The sequence below is a fragment of the Babylonia areolata genome, chromosome 25, assembly GCF_041734735.1.
Source record: "Babylonia areolata isolate BAREFJ2019XMU chromosome 25, ASM4173473v1, whole genome shotgun sequence".
Classification (NCBI taxonomy): Eukaryota; Metazoa; Mollusca; class Gastropoda; order Neogastropoda; family Buccinidae; genus Babylonia; species Babylonia areolata.
In genome coordinates, this window is record NC_134900.1 from 10821949 (window position 1) to 10832972 (window position 11024).

The following is an 11024-nucleotide window of genomic DNA, read 5'->3' on the forward strand; positions in this document are numbered from 1 at the left end:
AAAGGCTGTTAAAAAAATTTGATAATAATAAAAACTGATAGATGAAAAATGAATAAATAAATAAATAAATAAATAAATGAAGAAAAAGAAAAATCACCTAACAATGGAGGGGAAACTACTCATGCATGGCACAATTTCAGTAACAATTGTATTATTTCCCCTTTGTTATCTAAATTTCACACACTTCACTATTTCTCAGTATCTGGATAATACCTAATTATGTTTAAATAATTTATAGATTCTTCTGATGGCTACTGTATATTTAATATTATGTACAGCCACCTTTACATAAAATCACCCAAAACAAAAATAAAACAAACAAAAAAAGTATCAAAGGCAATGACTGTACAGCAGACGACGAATGCTGTGCAAACCTTGTTTTTTGTACAGTGGAAAACAAAAATTTTATATCCAGTATAATATTGTTGATACAAAATGGTGACATCTACGTTATGTCTGATCATTAATTATTGTAATTTATCAGAACTTATCAGAACCGATATCTTCCGAAGATACCCGAAGAAGGTGACTTCGGTATTGTTGTCTCACGTGACCTAGTTTCCATGACGTCACTCCCCTGACGTCTGGCCGACAGGGTCGTGCATGGCAACAAGAGTCTATTCTTTTTAAAATAAATGCAGTGCCACTGGTGGGAGGATAGTGGAGCTATGTGGTCACTATGCATGAAAAGAAACCCTCGTTTGTAAACCACCATGGATCTATCTGAAAAAACACTGTGAGTGGAAAAAGTGTGACTGTGCTAAGAGGTTAGTGTTGACAGTCATGGAAGAATGAGTACAAGAATAAACCCTATGCCAGTTCCGGTGCAGCGAACGCGTTCTATATTTTCTACGGGGGATATCATGACCCACACGTACGATACATCATCCCATCTGCCTCCCCTTACAAGTCAAACAGTGGGGGGAGGCAGCACCCACATGAACCAGCACGGAGTTAAAGTGCAGCAGTTGTTTGACGATCATAAGCATCACCATCAACGCGAGCCAGTGCAAAATGGCGTCCGGCCCGACGATCAATCACAACTGCCGGCGGTAAGACCAAGCTCCAGTGCGGGCAGTGCGGGAAGCAGATCATCAGTCGGCCGAAGGGGAAATTCAATGGCCCCCGAATCGGCAATGAAGCAATATATGCACAAACTGTCTGCATTTGAGCATCATGAGATTTTCAATTTCTCCAGCGTTTACTTTGTTGGTCAGAATGCAAAGAAGCGACAGGGAGTAATAGGAGGTGCAGGCAATAGTGGGTATGATGATGAGAATGGATCCTACATCCATGTTCCTCATGATCACATTTCATATCGGTATGAAGTGCTCAAGGTGATTGGGAAAGGCAGTTTTGGTCAGGTAGTGAAGGTGTACGACCACAAAGAAAATCTTCACGTGGCTCTGAAAATGGTGAGGAATGAGAAGAGATTCCATCGTCAAGCCCAAGAAGAGATCAGGATCTTGGAACACTTAAAGAAACAGGATAAGGACAATACTATGAACATAGTACACATGCTTGAACATTTCACCTTCCGAAATCATATCTGCATTACTTTCGAATTGCTCAGCATGAACCTGTATGAACTGATCAAAAAGAATAAATTCCAGGGTTTCAGCCTGCAGCTTGTACGTAAATTTGCCCATTCCATTCTGCAGTGTTTGGATGCTCTGTTTAAGAATCGAATCATTCATTGTGATCTCAAACCAGAAAACATTCTCCTGAAGCAACAAGGGCGAAGTGGTATTAAAGTGATTGACTTTGGGTCCAGCTGCTATGAACATCAAAGGATCTACACCTACATCCAGTCTCGCTTCTACCGTGCACCAGAAGTCATTCTAGGGGCCAAGTACGGCATGCCAATTGACGTGTGGAGTCTGGGTTGTATTCTGGCAGAGCTGCTGACAGGGTACCCCTTGTTCCCTGGTGAAGACGAGGGAGATCAGCTGGCCTGCATCATCGAGCTGCTGGGTATGCCACCCCAGAAGCTGCTGGACAACTCCAAACGTGCCCGCAACTTCATCAGCTCCAAGGGCTACCCGCGCTACTGCACGGTCAGCACCTTGCCTGATGGGTCCACCGTGCTGAACGCCGGGCGGTCTCGCCGAGGCAAGACCCGGGGCTCCCCATCCAGCAAGGAGATGACGGTGGCTCTGAAGGGCTGCGATGACCCCATGTTCCTGGACTTCATGAAGCGCTGCCTGGAATGGGACCCTGCCACCAGGATGAACCCGACGCAGGCCCTGCGCCACCCATGGTTGCGCCGCCGTCTTCCCAAACCACCCTCCCAGGTCGAAGGTCGTGGTGATTCGGGCGCACGACGCAACACCTCCGGCAACCGCACTGGGATACCCAAGCTGGCCAATGGCACCATTGGAGCAAGCAGTGGCAAAGCACGGCAGCTTGTCTTGCAGGAAGATATGCAATCTCAACTGAACACTCACACCAAGCTGCCACAGATTGGATCAACAATGTAAGTGAAGCCATATATAAACTCAGCATCAGTTACCATCAGAACTGGTTGTCACTATCTGTAACTAGTTCATTTTACAAATCCAATGCCGTCCATCTTGAATTGTAGAATTTTGTACACTGCTGGTTCTATGACACTGTGTTTAGTTGGCATGATAAAGTGATTAACGTACCAAACAATGTACCATGCTCATTTGAAAAAGAAAACCCTGGATCACTTGTCAACTTACTTGGTGTTGGTATTCTGTGTCAGTTTGAAAGTACAATCACCATGAATATATATATTTTGAAACCCAGTTACATGTGGTTTGCAGTGTTCACTGAGTGTTGCCATCATTGAAACAGTTTCCAGTAGCCTTTACTGTGCAGAACTGACATCATTGTCTAGTGGGAATGGTGAACAAAGTAATAGCACAATCATTGGTCAGTATTGTTAAGTCCTCTTTTTTTTTTCTCTTTTTTTTTTTTTTTTTTTTTTGGTTGGTTTGTTTTGGTCTGGTCTCAACAAATTTTTTTTTTTTTTTAAAGATTTATCGCTGATTTATTTCTTTTTAATGATTTGAAAATTAATATGAATATCATAAAATAAATGGTTTTATTCCAGAAAAAGATTATTATTGTTTTGTTTTTTGTTGTTGTTTTTTTTCTTGCTATTGTTTGCTGTGAAGTTGGATGATGAGGGTAACACACAGTTAATGTTATTATGAATGTTTCAGAAGTAGTTATGGGTTTTATTCATTTATTTTCCTTAGTTTTAAAAGCAGTGGAGTCTAGTAACTTGTAAAATACACATTATTTTTTAATTGTTATTGTACCGACTAGACCATTCCATTCAATTATAAAACCTTGAAAAATAAAACTTAAAAATTTTGTTTTGTGGCCATTGGTAGAATTAGTATCACCTACCACTTTCTTTACTGACACAAATTTGATTAGCCAAGCTGGAATGATAAATGTTCTGATGTTCACTAAAGTCCATTTAAAGATGTTGAAACTGATAAAAAAAAAATTAAAAAAATTTTAAATGGGTGTTTGATAGAATACATGTATTAGAGCACTCTCCCCTGCCCCTCATTTTGTTTTAACTAACTTAATAAGTAAAACAAACTTAGGAAGCACAGGCAGGCTCCACATCATGTGATATATCTAGGCATTTAAAAACTTTTATATATATGTGTGTATTGTAACTGTGACAGAAAAAAAAGCATTTTAATTACACATACTTAACCGTGACCCAACATAGAAAATTTCCTTTGAGAAGTGATGGTATTGACTAATTGAGTATGTGTACATGGAGCTTAGATCTCTCGAGTTAGTGTACACACCCAGTAGAGGTGGCCTGTGACTGAAAGTGAGATAATGCACAGGTCTGCTGATGAACAGAAGGATATCCTGATTGTCAGTCACATTTATGAAGCAACTGGGTGATGTTTTTTGTTTCGCCACCATTTTCACAAGACCTTAAAGTTAAGCTGTGATTTCGGTGCCAGTCTTTTTAATTTATATCTGATCATATGTCCATTTATGGTGTGCATGAGTTTACAAAAGAAAGAATCGGTCCCTCATAAATATCTGGTCAGTTTCAAAGAGTCATCAAAGCATGCACACTAATCTTTATAGACTGTACATACATACATGTATACAACATGTCTGCTTATAAAAAAAAAAAATTAAAAAAAGAAAAAAAAGAGAGAATAAAAGCCACTGTTATTATACACAATACAATTATATACAGACATTATTGTCTATACTTTGGTACAGAGATTTGCTTTTTGGCAGCAGCACGTTTCCAACATAAAAAGACATACATGTACTAATTAAATAAAACAGATGAAAATTGGGAGGCACCAAACAGTTCTGTTACTTAAGTAGGGATCACTGCATTCAAACAAATCCACCTATACCACATCTACTAAGCAGATACCTGACCAGCAGCGTAACCCTATGTGCTTTCTCAGTTAAGTAGACTGGATTACAAATTTATTATAAATTTTTATTTCTATTTGTATAATTGGAAATCATAAGAATAATCATTCAAGATAGGAAATAATATTTAATCTTTTGGGAATTTTAAGACAAAATTTTAAGACAAAGGGTTATATGATTTATTGTCATTGGTTTTTTGGTGGTGGTTTTTTCTTTTCTTTTTTTTTAAGGAACAATGCAAAACTCACTCACTGTCAATGATCAACCTTTCTGAGTTGCATAGTACTTCATCTCACTATTCATGTAATTTAACATTGAAACAAATTATCATCAGATTATGTTAAATTGTCAGATGCTAAAAAGATATCATTTATCATTTCAGATTCTCTTCTTCTTCTACTTCTTCTTCTTCTCCTTCTCCCTCATCTGTGTGAAGAGTCATTGGGGCGCCGGACAGAAGAACTGTTCATCAGATTAAGTTGATGATTGATTTTTTTTTTTTTTTTAATGAAAAAAAGACAAACAAAAAACAAAAAAAACCCAGTGATATGTGATTGAACATACATTTCATAAATTATGTAATAAAAAAAAAATTAAGATGTTATTTCGTCAGCCTTCTTCACATACATGTACGCATACACACCTACAGAACCAGGTTTGTTTTGTTTTTTTTAGATAAAGAAAATATATTGAAAATTGGAAAACCAAAATATTTTCTTCAATATAATATACAAAATTTTTCATAAAGTCTGGATTGAAATTTGAATGAATGTTTTGACTGTTAATTAAAGGAGGAAAAAATCCCTGATGAAGCCTTTTATTTTCCTTCCTCTTTGTTTTCTGGATGTTCTCTCTTTCTGTGTCTCTCTTTGTCAACCTCCTACCCTTCATTGATACCACCCTTTAAGAATTCTTTAAACCCCCTCCCCCCTCCTCTATTCACTCCTTTCCCTGTTCAGATATGTGCCAAAGCCTTTTTAAAGTCTTGTATTTTAACATTAATTGATTTGTCATATATTTTTAAAAAGTGACATTAATTACTAAGTTTAGGATCAAATTCTTTTTGCTCCTTTTTGGGGGGGGGGGGGTGGGGTTGAAGGGAGGGAGGGACCACATAACATTAACAGTGAAAAAAAAAAGTTGTGGAGTTTGATGATTGCTATGATTATTTTTGTACTATTCTATTTTCAGCGTGGAGTTCATGATGAGTTTGCTTTAAACTAAACAGTGATCAGTGATCCTACTCTTAGCAAACTAACTACCACCCTACCTGGATGAAATTCCAGAGATTTTGTCTGTGATGCTTTCTTTCAAGGTGCATACATTTTGTGTTATTTTTTTTTATTGTAAAACATCAGAATAATTCATTGTATGGAACAGGTGTGTTGCCATGTTGTTGAGACTGGTCAGCTCATACTTTGTGAGGTGTGTGTGAGGCAGTTACATCCCATAAACAATTTCTTTTATATCCATTGAATTTGGATATCTAAAAAACAAAAATGTGGGAAATGTGGAAGGAAATAGTTTGATTTGACAGAATCCCATGAACAAAGAGCAAATAGAAACCAAACAGAATGTTGATGATTATGTTCACTTTGTTGGGGGCACATTTGAAAAACAAGACAGGATCTTCAGCTGCAGTTCGGGGGGGGAATAGGGAAATGTTTCAGGTTATGAAACTGTTGAACATTGCAGTTGTCAGTATATATATGTGTACTGCAGATTATCAAGCATACATGGGCTTCGGTTGGAGGCCAAGTCTGCATCTTCCGCATGGTGGAAGGTGTTGTGCAAATTGCACATTTATGCATGCTTGCAAATCAGTTAATGAAAAAACAGATGCTATCAGAGTGAAGGTCTGTCCCAAACTGCCCCCGAACCCCTGCCTCCTTCCCGTTCCCTGTCCCACCATCACTGATGCCTCCCCTCTTTTTTTTTTTTTCTTTTTTTTTTAAATTACTTTATTAGCTTGACTTCCTGTTTTAACAGGTAACAAAAATGGCAGATTATTTACATATGATCCTGTTCAATTCATTGAATCTGTACAAAAGCTTTGACAATTTTGCTGCAGCTGACAAATGTTAGAATTGTTTCAGGAGTATAATAGGTAAATAAAAATTAAAAAATTGAAAACGTGTATAGTTTGTGTTTTGGTTTAATGTTGTGCTGAGTGAAACAGACGTGGGCACCAGATCAGCTACATGATTTAAAATGATTCATGAGGCTAGATTTACTCATTCACTGGTAGATTGAATATTGTTTTTGGTTATGTTTCTTTATTGTTGTTGCCTTTCATTGATTTTGTAAAATGATGGCATTTGGTGTGTCAGTCGTACAGTGTGTAGCTTACCAGCTGATGGAGTCCTCTTTTGTCAGTTTACAATCGGTGTTCTTGTGTGTGGGTATGACTATTTGTGAGTGTGTTTATAACACATATATGACTGTCAGTGTGAGAGAAACATTCATTTGAACTTGAAGAAGATCAGTTCTGCAGGAACTCAACACTTCTGGAGAAGGAGAGAACATTACCAGGGGGGCGGGGGGGGGGGGGGGGGAAGTTTTCCTGCAATCCACACTGGAACGAATCCCCCTTTCAGCAGTTCCTTCACAGCCCTGGGCAGTCCTGCCTTACCTACCCCCCTCCCCCCCCTCCCCCAGGCCTGCCTCTTGCTTGTTCCCCCCTGGCCCCCCCCTGCTTGTTCCCCCCTGCCCCCACCTCCTCTCCCACCCACACCCTTCTCTCTCTTCTGCCTAATACCTTAATCCCTACCCTTACAGATATATGTGAATACCATTTTGTCTGAGCAACACACACCTCTGCTGGGTTTGCCTTTTATGACTAGCATGTCACAATGCAAAATTTTGTGCTTTGACTGACTTGGCCCTGGCACCATTTTTGAAGGGTTGGGTTGGGTGGGGGGAGTGGGGGAGAAGGCATATGGGGAGTTGCTGGCAGGAGGGAGGTGGGGGGGTATTACTTTTTTTTCAGGCTTTTTTTTTTATGTATGTAGGGATCAGCTACAGTGAGTTGGAACACTAGTTTTCTTGTGTTTGTGCGAGTTGATCTGCACTTGTTAAATGACTGCACAGGTTTGTTCACGGTTTGTCTTCTTTTTTTTTTCTTTTCTTTTTTCTTTTTTTTTTCGTCTCCGTTGAAAAAAAAAAGTGCATATGTGTGTAATTTGGATTTGGGTCAAAGGTCTTAGGTACATACACTACAGCATTTCCATCCAATTCCAAGCATGGAAATTGGGATCTTGAGTCAGAAAAATGCAGTATTGACCTTGTCTAGGAAATGGTTTGACAGTGACTGTTTAAGACCTATAGCTCTCTGGGGTTTTTTAGGGGGTTTGTTGATTGTTGTTGTTGTTTTTTCCAGTACAGCGTATTCCTGCTGGAGATTATGTGGATGTTTGTGCAGGAATGGCATTCTGTTGCAGTGTGTATATATATATCTGAGAGTTCTGTTATACTGTGCTTTTTTTTTTTTTTTTTTTTTTTTTTTTTTTTTTTAATATTGTTTGAGCACATACATATATGTTACGCATGAATTATATGATTTGTCAGTTTTATTGGGACAAGGGAATGTTCTGTTTTCATAGATCCGGGATGCACATTTACACCCTTTTTTTTTCTCTTTTTTTTTTATATTTAGTAAAAGAAGAAGCCAATCATTCTTTCTTGTTTTAAGGACAAAGTGTTTCACAGAACTGATCTTGTGGTTGCAGCTTTATGACCGGAACAGTCATTTTGGGGAATGATGTGGTAGAATGGAATTTCAGCACAACTTCACCTTTGAATTTACAAGAGAATTTGAGCAGAGTATGGTTTTACAGGGAAGTTTCATATACATAACACTTTCCCCAAAAGAACAGTGTGCAAGTAAAAGAGGTAAAATGACCAAAAGGAAAGGATTTCCCTAGACCAGAAACTTCAGCAGCAAAGTGTTGCTTAACAGTTAGCAAATGGTCGTGTTGCGGTGTGGTGTTAGGTCTTCGAGCTGAAAACTGAACGTTCATATGATGCCTGTGAACACTAGCACTGTCGCTAAGATGATTATGATAATCATACTTCATGTGGAGAAAGAGATATGAGATACATTCGTAAAGCAAGCAGCATAACGGTTGAGAAATCTTTTGGGAGATGTTTTAACACCATTGAATTACTTAACCTTTGTTACGGTATGGGACCAATTAAAAGACAGATCTTAAAAATATAAAGCATGTTGCCTGATTTGATAAGGAGCCGAGAAAACCTTTTCTTTTTCTTTTTTTCTTTTCTTGTTCAGTTTCATTACTGTAGTCAGATTTATGCATTCTTGGAGTTTGGATCATTTGGCAAGAGCATGTTGGTGATTTTCACAATAGGTTTGTACAGGAATGCAGACTAGCTGTGTGCCATACGAATATTATAAATTGCACACTTTGAAGACCATGGTATGCCAGGGTGTTTCCATTCCATGGTATAGTTTATACCAATAGCCGAACAGATGAAACATAGAAAGTCTTATTCAGGATAAATTGCTGTGGCTGTGATAGAAGAGAAAACCTGTTGGTTGTTTTTCCATATGAAATATTCATGTATGTATGCATAGTTTTTTGTCAGCAGTCAACCTCACATGTATTCATGAAAGTGGTGGAAATTAGAGAAATGAGAGAGAGAGTGAGCTGCCATTATGCTAGCGGAGGTGGTTTAAGGTGTGTCGTGGTGGGTGTTTTTTCATGCGGGTACTGTGGATTTTTGAAACTGAAGACCAAATGTTGTAGTGAGTCTCCCCGCGGGCACTTCACCCACCCAGCTCTGTCCCCCTGTACCTGAATTCAAAATGACCCTCTTAGCCTCCAGACATTGGTTTTTTTTGTTTCTTTTTTCTTGCCAAAACGTTGGACACAGCAGTAGCAACAGCAAAAATCTGCATGCTGTGTAAACAAATGGAGCCTCAGCTTTTTTCTTTCTTTTTTTCTTTTCTTTTCTTTTTTTTTTTTCTTTTGTGTGTTGTTTTGAAGCTGGATGCTTCCTATATATCATTTTTGTTGATAAGAAGGTGTCTTGCTTTTGTTGTTTCAAAGTCCCTATCATTGCTGTAGACTAGCATGCTGAATTTTGAGCTGAGATACCAAATCAGTTTGTCATTTTTTTGTTGTTGTTTTTTTTGTTCTGGTATAATGTCATTTTTTGTTGTTGTTTTTTTGTTCTGGTATTTGTCATGGCTGTATGTGTTTTTTTTGCAGCTCTAAGTATAACTTCTGTTGCCATTCTTCCTTTATTAGAACTGTGATCTTATATTTTATTAGATGGAAACGGTTTGTTTGTTTTTTTTGGGGGGGGGTTTGTTGTTGTTTTTTATGTTTTTGGGGAGGTGGTTTTTTTTGGTTTTTATTTGGGAGGGGGGTTTTGGGGGGTGGGGGGGGGGGGGGGGGGGTTGGTGGTGGTTGTTTTTCTCTTAAACCTTATTTGCTGATCTGTATTACCTTTCGTCTTTGTACCTCTGTCGGTGTCTGTCTGTCTCTCTCTCGCTCTCCATCTATGTCTACCCCTCCTGCTCTCTGTCCTTCGTTAGTGTAAATTAATTTTTGTGTGAGCTATAATGCATTTATCACAATATGTTCTGTAGTTGATACAGTGACAGGGCCATTTGTTTGCACATGTTTGTTTGTTTGCTTTCACAATGAAAAGTTAACTTTGCCTTGAAAAAAAAAAAATCAGTTATTCCTCATCTCCCTCCCTCCCTCCCTCCCCCACACCCTCTTTCTCTCTCTCCCCCTCTCTCTCTCTCTCCCTCTCTCTCTCCCCTGCTTCCTCTCCCTACACTCCCTTTCCCCTCCTCCCACCAACTGTCTCTCACTCTTACACTGCTTTTTTTTCTTTTTCTTTTTCTCCTGTTCCCTCTCTTTCTTTGTGTTTGTGTCCCAGCTTTTTTTTTTCTCTCTCTCTCTTACTGTGTGTACACATTTATCAGAGATTTGCATAGTTTTTGATAATTTACCAAAATATATCATAATGTACATGTGTGTGGGTTTTGTTCATTGTTTGGCTTGGTTGATTTTTTTTTTTTTTTTTTTTTGGTTGTTGTTGTTGTCAGGGATATTGTAAAGCCTATTTGATGAAAGGGCAGTTGATCTTGAGTGAATCGAAACTGCAAGTGCAACAAAGCAAAAAAAAAAAAAAAAAAAAAATGCTGGCTATTTTGTGATATTTTAATGTCTTCGCTACAATATTTAGGGGGGAAAGGTCAGTGTGTGTTGAGTTATTTTTGATTGATTAATTTTAACCTGTTTTATTCACCGAGTATTATTTTACAGGCATGTGTGAATTGTACGTGTACGACACTCTGTTCCATTTGTACTGTTTTACTACTGCAATATTCCAAATGTATCATTCAGAAATGTATGGTGTGATGTATATATTGATATATACATACTATTACTAGTGTGCGTTTATTACTACTACTACTACTACAACATGATTGTGTTTCATATTGGCTGTGCCAAAAACAATCTTCAAGGAAAATGATTGCCACTCACTGACTATGTTTGGATATTTTTTACCCATTGAATAAAGTTATTTGCCCCCCCCCCCCCCCCCCGCCCTACCCTTTCCCAAGTTTTTGGTTGTGTAGTCAT

The 11024-nt window shown here is 38.3% G+C and overlaps 1 protein-coding gene across 1 annotated transcript; it reads left to right on the top strand.

Moving 5' to 3' along the window:
* Nucleotides 1-705: 705 nt before the first annotated feature.
* LOC143299824 (dual specificity tyrosine-phosphorylation-regulated kinase 2-like) lies at nucleotides 706-2682 on the top strand. The gene has a single exon (XM_076613289.1). It carries the CDS (start codon nucleotides 792-794, stop codon nucleotides 2478-2480), a length of 1689 nt encoding a protein of 562 aa, XP_076469404.1. The 5' UTR covers nucleotides 706-791; the 3' UTR covers nucleotides 2481-2682.
* The last annotated feature ends 8342 nt before the right edge of the window (nucleotides 2683-11024 follow it).

What these genes read in the sequence shown, in the direction of transcription:
- LOC143299824 (XM_076613289.1), top strand. Translation starts at nt 792, where the DNA reads ATGAGTACAAGAATAAACCCTATGCCAGTTCCGGTGCAGCGAACGCGT.